Source organism: Sphaerodactylus townsendi, linkage group LG07, assembly GCF_021028975.2.
Source record: "Sphaerodactylus townsendi isolate TG3544 linkage group LG07, MPM_Stown_v2.3, whole genome shotgun sequence".
NCBI lineage: Eukaryota > Metazoa > Chordata > Lepidosauria > Squamata > Sphaerodactylidae > Sphaerodactylus > Sphaerodactylus townsendi.
This window is the reverse complement of record NC_059431.1, coordinates 96,767,489-96,780,428: the sequence shown is the minus strand read 5'-3', so window position 1 is coordinate 96,780,428 and position 12,940 is coordinate 96,767,489. Positions and strand designations below refer to the sequence as shown.

Here is a 12,940-nt window from a genome sequence, read left to right as displayed (position 1 = left end):
CTACCTAACAGAACTAGGTAGGCACTGGGACCTAAGCAGAACATTCTAAAACAAAGACAATCCAGTATGTGGCAAATTACGTTAGTTATTTTGGTGGGAAAGGATAAAGATTGGTCTTTATTATTTACATTAGACATCATCATTTCTTAGTTCTGTAACGACTAATGCAGTTCCCTTATCCTTCAGAGAGAAGCTGGATGATGGGAAACCTCACACACCCTGCAGAATTCATCCTGATGGGCTTTTCAACTACAAGGGAGTTGCAGAAAATTCTGCTTCCACTGTGTCTAGCACTATACCTACTAATGATAGCTGGGAATGCTTCTATCGTGGCCATGATCAGTTTTGATTTCCGGCTTCACACCCCCATGTACTTTTTCCTGTGTAATTTCTCTCTGGCAGAGATGCTGGTTACATCCACTGTGGTTCCCAGAATGCTGGTGGGTTTAATGACTGAAAGGGATACCATCCCCTTTGGGGAATGCTTGACTCAATTTTACTTCTACTTTTCCTTGGGGACCGCAGCATTCCTCCTTATGGCGGTAATGTCAATTGACCGCTACGTAGCTATATGCCATCCCCTCCGCTACTCGGCCATCCTGACTGATAATGTCTGCCTCCAATTGGCTTCTGGCACATGGGCAACTTCCTTCTTTTCCATGATCCTACCAGCTGTTTTCAGGGCCAAGCTGCCATTTTGCCACTCCAACCAGATTGATCATTTCTTCTGTGACAATGCGCCGCTGCTCAAGCTTTCCTGTTCAGACACACACCTCATCGAGCTCTGGGATTTCTTCCTTGCTGTTCTCTTTGTCTTAAGCTCTTTCACAGTGACCGTTGCCTCCTACATTGCCATCATCATCACCATTGTAAGGATCCCATCGGCTACTGGCCGTCAGAAAGCCTTCTCCACCTGTGCCTCACACTTCACCGTGGTTGTCATTGGCTACAGCACCACCATTTTCATCTATGTGAGGCCCAACAAAAACTACTCCACAGAAATGAACAAAATTATAATCCTGTTGACTGCTATAGTGACCCCATCTCTAAATCCCTTCATATTTACCTTGAGAAATGAGAAGGTCAAAGAGGTTTTTAGAGACTGGTTGGGGCTTCTAAGAAGTCTGTAGAGCAGTACTGTGACTGGTGTGATTAATTCTGAAAACTTGAGAATTCTGAAAACTTGAGAATTGCTTTCCTGGATCAGATCAAGATTTACCTGGTTCAGCCAAATGTTTAAATAAAGACCCTTTCCACACAACCCAAATAAAAAGTTTTGAGGCAGGAAATAAACATTTGTTTCATAGAGTTCCTCATGGTTTTCTCCGCAAAATATCTCATTTTCAGCCTGAAAATGTTTTAAATGAATACTCTTCTTTAGAAATTCTTATCTAGAAATCGTTTCACTTCAGCAATTCTTTGGAACAACTTTCACTTACTGTGACAATCCCTTTAAAACATTTTCCATGCCCCTCTGAAGCCCCTGGACTTCCTTAATGGACCATTTTCTGAGCGCACATTGGCCATCTAGCGTGGTACTTTCATCAGGTTTGGGGGGGGGGGCAGTCATGTATCTGTAGCTTTGAATACATGAGTCCTAGAAAATCACAGTACAAGGCTACAAAGCTTTGTAGCATCATATCTACAGATCTGTAAAAAAAAACCTAGAATGACACAAAATGGCTGCCAGGAATTGTTTTCATGGGTTGAATGCAGACAAATGGAGGGACAGAAAACATTTTGCAGATGTTTTCAGGGCTCTGTGTAGAAATGGCCAAATACATAAATAAATAAAACATGGAGGGGATCACAGTCTCTTGCTGTTTATCTGACAGTATCTGGGATTTAAGACATATTGCCTCTTTACTTGGAAATTCCATCTAGCTGGTTTGATGAAGAGTAACAATAGACCTCTGTGCCATGACCTGGTCAGTGAATAAATTTGCTCCTTTTATGACTTCTGATTATTTCACTCTCTGAGTAGGATCCTGCAGATATCCTGCTGATGAGAAACAGGGGCTATTTTTATTTATTTATTTTGTTTATAGCCCACTTTTCTTACTGAGGGCAATTTCCCACTGGCGATTAATCCTGGGATAGTCACCCAAAATATCCAGGTTTCCTCACAATCTCCCCACTGCTGAACTGCGGAACACAGATCAATCCTGGCTCTGTCGCTCCCCCCCCCCCTTACCCCCCGTTTCCCCAGTGCCTGATTGCTTTGCAACTTTTTGGCAAAAAAAGTTATCAATCTGCATCAGTGGAGAGGTCCGGGGGCCTGATGTAGTTCAATTCCCCACCATTCACAGTGACACAAATGCTGCCAGCCAATCAGAGCATGACAGCCCATGTGCAATGCGCACACAGTTATTTCTTTTTGTTTTCGTTTAGTTTAGTTTCGCTTGGCTTCTTCTGTTTCGGTCTAACGTTTAACCTCTCTGATGAGAACAAGAGCGAGGGGACGCTCAGTATAACGTTTAAACTCAGAGGGGGTGCCTTGCTCACAGTCTCATTTCTTCACCGGTTGACGTGATGTCATGAAGAAATGTTCCTGCCCCAACACGGCATGACAGCCAATCAGTAGAGACCCGCCAAGACCCGCCAAGCCGATTGCATGGCAGTGGGGATTGTTACATTTATGGAATCCGATGCAGGCCTACAAGTCTTCCCTGGAAAAATGGTGCAGTGAGGATGTTGAATCCGCAATGAAAAGTTGCAGTTCATTTTGAAACTTGGATTAATCTACTTTTAATTTTCAGTGGGAAATCGCCCTGAGATTCAAGGTAGATAACACAGTGTGATTCAATGCAAACAATAGGATGAGACATCTGTTAAGTAATGTAATAGGACTTGGAAAATGAAATGAAATGGCAAACGGAAACAAAGTATAGACTATGGGGCAGGGTATGTTAAAATGCAGAAAAAGTGTTAAATAAGAATAGAACAATGCAGTGAGATTAGGATAATATATACTGCAAACAGATAATGCATACTATACGCAGAGGTATAGTTCACAACCTGTTTTCTTTATTAAAGTACCTTGGGGGGCCATTTGTTATATTATAGCCCATTTTCCTTTACAAAAAAATATCCTGTACAATTCTGTTTTACATAAGCCTTTTAAAATGTTTTGAAGCAGGAAATGAAACATTTCCTCCATGGAGTTCTTCATTATTTTTACCCCAAAACATTTTATTTGCAACCTCAACATGCTTTAAATGAATCTCCTTTAAAAATTATTATCTAGCCTGAAATGTTTTCAAAATGGCTTCACAAGTTTGCTATCCCTTTAAAACTTTTTACATGCCTCTTTGCTGTCCCAAAAATCATCCTTGGTGCCATTTTCTAAGCTCATTCTGTTCCCCTTGCCTGTTGATGTTTAGTGTTTCCGTTGGTTTTTTTTTGGGGGGGGGGAATATTTGAAGCATCAATTACACAAGCTACAGAAATCACAGAAAGAAGCACTAAAACTTTGAAGCATTGATTCAACAAATAACCCCAAAAAGGGAAAAACACAAAATGGTAGCCATGAATTTAAGTTTAGTGCAAACAAACCAGAAAAGGGGGAAGGGGTATTCAAAGCGTTTTACAAATGTTTTGGGTGATTTGAAGGAGAAGAGGCATTTGGATTTATACCCCACCTTGCTGTCATGTAAGGAGACTCAAGGCAGCTTACAAAATCATAAGAACATAAGAACATAAGAACAAGCCAGCTGGATCAGACCAAAGTCCATCTGGTCCAGCTCTCTGCTACTCGCAGTGGCCCACCAGGTGCCTTGGGAAGCTCACATGTAGGATGTGAACGCAATGGCCTTCTGCGGCTGTTGCACCCGATTACCTGGTCTGTTGAGGCATTTGCAATCTCAGATCAAGGAGGATCAAGATTGGTAGCCATAAATCGACTTCTCCTCCATAAATCTGTCCAAGCCCCTTTTAAAGCTGTCCAGGTTAGTGGCCATCACCACCTCCTGTGGCAGCATATTCCAAACACCAATCACACATTGCGTGAAGAAGTGTTTCCTTTTATTAGTTCTAATTCTTCCCCCCAGCATTTTCAATGGATGCCCCCTGGTTCTAGTATTGTGAGAAAGAGAGAAAAAATTCTCTCTGTCAACATTTTCTACCCTATGCATAATTTTGTAGACTTCAATCATATCCCCCCTCAGCCGCCTCCTCTCCAAATTAAAGAGTCCCAAACGCTGCAGCCTCTCCTCATAGGGAAGGTGCTCCAGTCCCTCAATCATCCTTGTTGCCCTTCTCTGCACTTTTTCTATCTCCTCAATATCCTTTTTGAGATGCGACAACCAGAACCGGACACAGTACTCCAAGTGCGGTCGCACCACTGCTTTATCTAAGGGCATGACAATCTTTGCAGTTTTATTCTCAATTCCTTTTCTAATGATCCCCAGCATAGAGTTTGCCTTTTTTACAGCTGCCATGCATTGAGTTGACATTCCCATGGAACTATCAACTAAGACACCTAAATCCCTTTCCTGGTCTGTGACTGATAGCACTGACCCCTGTAGTGCGTATGTGAAGTTTGGATTTTTTGCCCCTATGTGCATCACTTTACATTTTGCTACATTGAACTGCATTTGCCATTTCTTAGCCCACTCACCTAATTTATCAAGGTCCGCTTGGAGCTCTTCGCAATCCTTTGTGGTTCTCACCACCCTACATAATTTGGTATCATCTGCAAACTTGGCCACCACGCTACCCACCCCTACTTCCAGGTCATTTATGAATAGGTTAAAAAGCACTGGTCCCAATATGGATCCTTGGGGGACACCACTCCCTACATCTCTCCATTGTGAGAACTTCCCACTTACACCCACTCTTTGTTTCCTGTTTCTCAACCAGTTTTTAATCCATAGCAGGACTTCCCCTCTTATTCCTTCATTGCTGAGTTTTCTCAACAGTCTCTGGTGAGGAACTTTGTCAAAAGCCTTTTGGAAATCCAAGTAGACAATGTCCACCGGTTCACCCCTGTCCACAAGCCTGTTTACACCCTCAAAGAACTCTAGTAAGTTTGTAAGACAGGATTTGCCTCTGCAAAAGCCATGCTGACTCTTTCTCAGCAGGTCTTGCTTTTCTACATGTTTTATAATTTTATCTTTAATGATAGATTCTACTAATTTACCAGGAACAGATGTCAAACTGACTGGCCTGTAATTTCCCGGGTCCCCCCTAGATCCTTTCTTAAAGATTGGTGTGACATTGGCCATCTTCCAGTCTTCAGGGATGGAGCCTGATTTCAGGGATAAGTTGCATATTAAAGTGAGAAGATCAGCAATTTCATGCTTGAGCTCTTTAGGAACTCTTGGGTGAATGCAATCTGGGCCAGGGGATTTGGTAACATTTAGTTTATCAATGGCTGCCAGAACTTCTTCCTTGTCTACCACTATCTTCGCTAGTTCCTCGGATTCGCCTCCTAAGAAGCTTGGTTCAGGTGCAGGAATGTTCCTCACCTCCTCTTGGGTGAAAACAGATGCAAAGAATTCATTCAGCTTCTCTGCAATCTCCCTGCCATCTTTTAGCACACCCTTTGTTCCTTTGTCATATAACGGGCCTACCGCTTCCCTTGCTGGCTTCCTGCTTTTGATGTACTTGAAGAACTGTTTGTTGCTGGTCTTGATGTTCAAAGCCATGCGTTCCTCATAATCCTTTTTTGCCTCCCTTACAGCTAACTTGCTTCTCTTTTGCCACCATTTGTGTTCCCTCTCATATTCTTCATCAGTCAAACTGGACTTCCATTTGCTAAAAGGTGTTTTCTCTTTTCTGATAATTTCCTCAACCTCTCTTGTTAACCATGGTGGCTTTCTTTTGGACTGGGTGCTGCCTTTTCTAACCTGTGGAACACATTTCAGCTGAGCTTTTATTACTGTGTTTTTAAATAACCTCCAAGCATCCTGGACAGTTTTGACTCTCTTGATTTTCCCTTTCAGCTTCCTGCGCACTATCCCCCTCATCTTTGAGAAATTTCCCTTTCTGAAGGCGAATGTAACTACATTAGTAGTTGCCACTTGTTCGCATGCTGAGATACTAAATCTGACAGCATTGTGGTCGCTGTTCCCTATCGGCTCAACAACACTGACTTCCCGCACCAGGTCCTGGGTCCCACATAGAATTAGATCTAGGATCACATCTCCCCTGGTTGGTTCTACAACCATCTGCTCTAAGCCACAGTCATTTAGCATATCCAGGAATGCTCTCTCCTTACTATGACCTGAACATGCATTTTTCCAGTTTATATGGGGATAGTTAAAATCACCCATTACCACTACATTTTTGTTTTTGTTGGCCTCTCTAATTTCTTTTTCCATCTCAGAATCCTCTTGTGCACTTTGGTCAGGGGGACGATAATATATTCCTAATATTAAACTGTCCTTCACACCTGGTATTGATATCCACAGTGATTCTGTAGGGGAACCAGCTCCCCTTGCATTGTCTATTTTATGTGATACTATGCTCTCTTTGATGCAAAGGGAAACTCCACCCACAATGCGCCCTGTCCTATCCTTCCTATAGAGCCTGTAGCCTGGTATAACAGCATCCCACTGGTTCTCCTCATTCCACCATGTCTCTGTAATGCCTCCTTCAAAGTCCTCCTTCAAAACTCTGTACTCTAGCTCCCACATTTTAGGTCATTCCACCATGTCTCTGTAATGCCTCCTTCAAAGTCCTCCTTCAAAACTCTGTACTCTAGCTCCCGCATTTTAGGTCGAATGCTTCTACTATTAGCATAGAGACACCTGTATACTCTGTCTCTGTCCTTAACCTGGGATTTATGTGCTTTACCCTCAAGTCTTTTGTAGACACTATCCCTTGTCACATGCACATTGCTGTTTTCCTCGCTTGTTTGTGGTTGATTTAGAAAAACCTCCCTCTCTGTCTGCATCCCCATAGATACTGTATTCTGAACCGAAGTCACCTCAGCTCCTGTCGGCTTTCCCCCAGTGATCAGTTTAAAAGCTGTTCTGCCACCTTATTAATGTTGAGCGCCAGCAGCCTGGTTTCTCTTTGGTTAAAAATGAAGCCCGTTCCGTTTGTACAGGCCTGCCTTGTCCCAAAAGGTTCCCCAGTTCTTGACAAATCTGAAACCCTCTGCCTTACACCACCTTCTCATCCACGCATTGAGACCCTGTATCTCCGCTTGCCTAGCTCGCCCTGCACGTGGAACGGGTAGCATTTCTGAGAATGCCACCTTGGGGGGTCCTGGACTTCAACCTGTTTCCTAGCAGCCTAAATTTAGCTTCCAGAACCTCCCGGCTACATTTCCCAATGTCGTTGGTGCCAATGTGGACCACAACTGCTGACTCCACCCCAGCACTGTCTAAAAGCCTATCTAGACGAAGCGTGACATCCGCAACCTTCGCACCAGGCAAGCAAGTCACCATGCGGTCATCACGCCTCTCACAAACCCAACTCTCTACATTTCTAATGATCGAATCACCCACTACGAGGAGCCCCCCACCTTCCCGAGGGGTATCCTCAGTGCGAAAGGATAGCTGATCACCAGTTAAGGAAGGGATCCCATCTAAGGGAGCATCTTCCTCCACCTCAGACTGGCACCCTCCGTCCCCAAGACCTTCATTCTCCATGACATCTGAAGAGATGTCACCTTGGGAGTGGGACCCGGCTGTTAGGTCCCTGAAAGCCTTGTCTGTCACCCTCTCTGCCTCTTTCAGCTTCTCCAGGTCTGCCACCTTGGCTTCAAGAGAACGCACACGTTCCTTGAGTGCCAGGAGCTCATTGCAGCAACCCTGCAGCATCCTGCAGCAACTGCTAGCTTAGCTTGGGTGCTGTGTGGTTTCCGGGCTGTATGGCCGTGTTCTAGCAGCATTCTCTCCTGACGTTTCGCCTGCATCTGTGGCTGGCATCTTCAGAGGATCTGATGTTGGAAAAGCAAGTGGAGTATATATCTGTCCAGGGTGTGTGGGGAGTGTCCAGGGTGGGTGGGGAAACCTTGTCTGTGAGTAACAAAGGCGGCAACCAGGTCAATAGTTGAGGGCATCTGAATAATGCCCTCACAGACAAGGTTTCCCCACCCACCCTGGACACTCCCCACACACCCTGGACAGATATATACTCCACTTGCTTTTCCAACATCAGATCCTCTGAAGATGCCAGCCACAGATGCAGGTGAAACGTCAGGAGAGAATGCTGCTAGAACACGGCCATACAGCCCGGAAACCACACAGCACCCAAGTGATTCCGGCCGTGAAAGCCTTTGACAATACATTGCTAGCTTAGCCTTTGAACTGCAGTTTTATCCATATTACTGTTCCAAAAATAATCCCCCTCCCAAATGAAAGAGCAAAGCAATTTCCTGTATCACATTCTGATAAAGGAGACATTGTGTTGGAGCCCTGTTAGGGCTGATATTCTCTCTCCCACACCACACACATCCTGCTGCTGCCACTGGAAGATAGAAAGGGTTGTTATTTTCAAGCACTCTTTGTTCTTATGTCAAGATATTGATCTATCAACGCAGAGGTTGGTGTGTTTTGACTAAGGCAGTGTGAGTGAACTTCTTTTCTTTAACTTGAAGCAGCCAACAACATGAAAGGGGGAATGAGGGGGAAGGCCAGTCGCAAAGCTACAAGGGGACGGGGGTGCACTGTGCACCGGGCGCACGCCTGGGGGGGGGCATGGAAAATCCATGGGGCTCACAAGGTCTCTTGGGAAGTATAGTTCCCATCAGGCCATTTTTACTGAGAACAGGCCTTTTACATCCTGAAAAAATTCTGAAAAAGGATAGGAACTAAGGTAAGTGTGGGAAGTGTGGGAAGGGGGCACCTCGGGGGGTGGGGGTGCCGCAGGGGGGCATGGGGGCAGAAAATTAGAATGCGCACCGGGCGCAGTTTGGCCCAGCTATGCCTCTGGGGAAGGTATGTAATGTGGTGCTAGAGAGAGGGAAGGCTGGCGGTGAGTGAAGGGAAGATCTCCAGGGCAAAACTGTTCTCACTGGCAAATCTCTCTGCTCTGGAGGCAAAGCAAATTAAAAGTCATGCAAGGTGTAATATCTTGTAGATAAATACAGATAACCTTTAATGACACAGTACAAAGATTTAAAATAAAATACCAAAAAAAAGACAAAATACAAAGCAAAATTAAGATCGTTCATTTATGACCATGCATAAAAACCTGGCCGTTTGCTCTAGAGCATCACTGGATTTGTTGTTTAACAGGTAAACTGTTTTCTGCTGGTCTGTCCAGCACTCTAAGCCCATCAATAAGGTTAAGAGGAACTTTGGTAATATCCTGTAAGAAGATTCTTTGTGCCCTGGGGGTGGTTGAAGTTGGGGACCCCCATCCAAGACTTCAGACGACCGGGCACAGTGCCCCGCCACCCCACTTTTTCACAAGGATTAAAGCCTCCCCAGAGATGAAACCCTATTGGGTTTAACAGACTTATGTCCCTCAAAAGAGTTGTGTAAGTCTGTATTCTTGGAGGCCGGTGTAATGTGCCAAATGGCCAAGAAGGAGCCAACTAACTTCAGATCATCAAACTGCTTAAAAAATTGAAATGAATGTTTCAGTTCTTATACTAACATGAATGGCAGAAAAAGTAAAACTTGTTCTATTTTCAGCAGTGGTTCTCAACCTTCCTAATGCCACAACCCTTTAATACAGTTCCTCATGTTGTGGTGACCCCCAACCCTAACATTTATCCATTGTACAGATGGAGAACACTGATGCAGAGAGTCTTAGGCGACCCCTAAGAACATAAGAACATAAGAACAAGCCTGCTGGATCAGACCAGAGTCCATCTAGTCCAGCTCTCTGCTACTCGCAGTGGCCCACCAGGTGCCTTTGGGAGGTCGCATGCACGATGTGAAAGCAATGGCCTTCTGTGGCTGTTGCTTCCGAGCACCTGGACTGTTAAGGCATTTGCAATCTCAAATCAAAGAGGATCAAGATTGGTAGCCATAAATCGACTTCTCCTCCATAAATCTGTCCAAGCCCTTTTTAAAGCTATCCAGGTTAGTGGCCATCACCACCTCCTGTGGCAGCATATTCCAAACACCAATCACACGTTGCGTGAAGAAGTGTTTCCTTTTATTAGACCTAATTCTTCCCCCCAGCATTTTCAATGTATGCCCCAAACGACCCTGTGAAAGGGTCGTTCGACCCCCAAAGGGGTCCCGACCCACAGGTTGAGAACCACTGATTTACAATAAACTCAAGTATTCAGTTCCAACATTAAGACCAGAAGGTGCAAGAGTGATAAACATGTATATGAACTTAACCTCTGGTCTAGCAAGGATTTTATGGGCATCTACATAATTATATTTATTGGAGTAATACCCATAATACTAAAAATTATATCATCAGTACAATGTTTACATTCTGTAAAATGTGATACAAGGGGAGCAGCAACCACATTGTGCTTTATTCTGGATCTATATTCACAAATCCAGGTTGTGATTGCTCTCATGCTTTCCCCTATGTACAGAAGTGGACAGGAACATTCAACAAATTATATTATCCTTTTTGTACTGCAGTTGCAATACACTGCTGCAGATAATGCATATCAGCAGAAGACAGATGAATAAACACACCAGTAGTCACGCTCAGTTTATACACTGAACACCCTAAGCAAGTTTCCTTGATTGGAAACTTTATTTTTCCAATTGGCTTGAGGTCAGTATGAACATGTACAAGCCATGGCAATTGCCTTTTCCCAGTACTGCAATGCAGCTATTTCTCACAAAAATAAGAGAAGTTTGGTGCAATTGTATATAGATGTGCAATGTCTGAATTGGTCTGGAAGATATTAGTATCATAATTATGGAGGTATTCTAAACTTCTCTCATTGGCAATGTATTTCTCCTCTTCCAGCTGATGGGATGTCTTTGCTGGAGCAAAGAGTCATTTTTACTGTCTGTGTGGTACTATGTATCAGACGAAAGGTTCCATTTTTCTTAGGGAAGCACTTCTCCACTTCACCATATCTTTCAGGGCTTCTTTCACCTTCTCGTTCCTCAGGCTGTAGATGAGGGGGTTCAGGAATGGTGTAACCACTGTGATTAACACTGCCACCACTTTGCTGAATTCCAAGGCAGAGCTCTGTGCTGGCTGGGCATGCATGAAGGTGGCGCTGCCATAATAGATTGTCACCACAGTGACATGTGAGGCACATGTAGAGAAGGCCTTGCTCCTCCCGGCAGCTGAAGGGATCTTCAGCACAGTGGAGATAATGTAAATGTAGGAGACCATGATGACCAGTAGGGTGCCAGTAAGCAAAACAGAGGCAAGCAGAATATCCCCAAGTTCAATGAGGCGTATGTCACAGCAGGAAAGCTTCAGCAGCGGAGTGCTGTCACAGAAAAAGTGATTGATGACATTGGGGCCACAGTATGGCAGCTGAGATATCACCAATATTGGCAAAAGGACAAGCAGAAACCCACCCACCCAGCAACCAAGGGCCAAGGAGATGCAGACACGGATGTTCATTATGGCAACATAGCGCAGTGGGTTGCAAATGGCCACATAGCGGTCAATGGACATCACGGCCAGGAGGAGCAATTCTGTGGATCCCAGGAAAAAATAGAAATAACATTGAGTGATGCAGCCTGAGAATGAAATGGTCTTCCTTTTGGCCAGCAGGTTGGCCAACATCTTGGGTACAACGGCCGAGGTGAAGGAGATCTCCAGGAGAGAGAGGTTCCCTAGGAAAAAATACATGGGAGTGTGCAGGCAGGAATCTGTCACCACAATGGCAATGATGATCAGGTTCCCCAGGAGGGTGAACGTGAAGATTGTTGAGCAGACTGTAAAAATGGAGAGCTCCAATTGACGGACCTGTGGAAAGCCCCGCAGAACAAATTCGGTCACCACCAAGCCAAGGCTGCAGTTGTCATTCACTGCCACTGCATCCAGTCTGGGCTTCATTCTAGTAGAATAACAAATGCAGTGTCTAAAAGAAGTGTAAGTTATTCACATCAGAACAGCCAGGAAAATATGCAGTTCACACAGGTATTCCAGGGGTGGAAACTGTACATTAAATATAAGGATGATATCCTAGTTAACAGCAAACAATATAACAGAACCTTTCATAATGGTATGACCATAGTTTGTAAAGGGATTGCCCCATTAATGACACCTTAGTTCATGTCCTAAAATGTCCCTGTGCAGACTCTTAAAAGAGATATTTTCTCTCTTTCTCACAATACTAGAACCAGGGGGCATACATTGAAAATGCTGGGGGGAAGAATTAGGACTAATAAAAGGAAACACTTCTTCACACAACGTGTGAATGGTGTTTGGAATATGCTGCCACAGGAGGTGGTGATGGCCACTAACCTGGATAGCTTTAAAAGGGGCTTGGACAGGTTGTATGAAGTCGATTTGCGGCTGATGTGATCCTCTTTGATTTGAGATTGCAAATGCCTTAACAGACCAGGTGCTCGGGAGCAACAGCCTCAGAAGGCCATTGCTTTCACATCCTGCATGTGACCTCCCAATGGCACCTGGTGGACCACTGCGAGTAGCAGAGAGCTGGACTAGATGGACTCTGGTCTGATCCAGCTGGCTTGTTCTTATGTTCTTATGTTCTTCATACAAAATTCTAGTAGATGTTAGAGCAGTGGTTCTCAACCTGTGGGTCGCAACCCCTTTGGGGTCGAACGACCCTTTCATTAGGGGTCACCTAAGACCATTGGAAAACACATATTTCCGATTGTCTTAGGAACCGAGACATGAATAATTTTATGGTTGGGGGTCACCACAACAGGAGGAACTGTATTAAAGGGTCGCGGCATTAGGAAGGTTGAGAACCACTGTGTTAGAGAATGATACTAAAAGCCTGTCTTGAATTTAAGATGCACAAATGTATCTTTCGATAACTTTATTTTTTACTTCATTTTAGATTTGTATCCCCCTCTATCCTGACTAAGCCGGGCTTAGGGCAGCAAACAACACAATACCAACAATA

General features: G+C 44.3%; 2 protein-coding genes across 2 annotated transcripts; one reads left to right on the top strand and one right to left on the bottom strand.

The window, feature by feature from the left end:
• The first annotated feature begins 200 nt into the window (after positions 1–200).
• LOC125437031 (olfactory receptor 6V1) lies at positions 201–1,130 on the top strand. The gene has a single exon (XM_048504401.1). It carries the CDS (start codon positions 201–203, stop codon positions 1,128–1,130), a length of 930 nt encoding a protein of 309 aa, XP_048360358.1.
• A 9,775-nt stretch (positions 1,131–10,905) lies between these two features.
• On the bottom strand, positions 10,906–11,898 carry LOC125437029 (olfactory receptor 6M1-like). The gene has a single exon (XM_048504400.1). The coding sequence runs from the start codon at positions 11,896–11,898 to the stop codon at positions 10,906–10,908; it is 993 nt and encodes a 330-aa protein (XP_048360357.1).
• Positions 11,899–12,940: the final 1,042 nt, after the last annotated feature.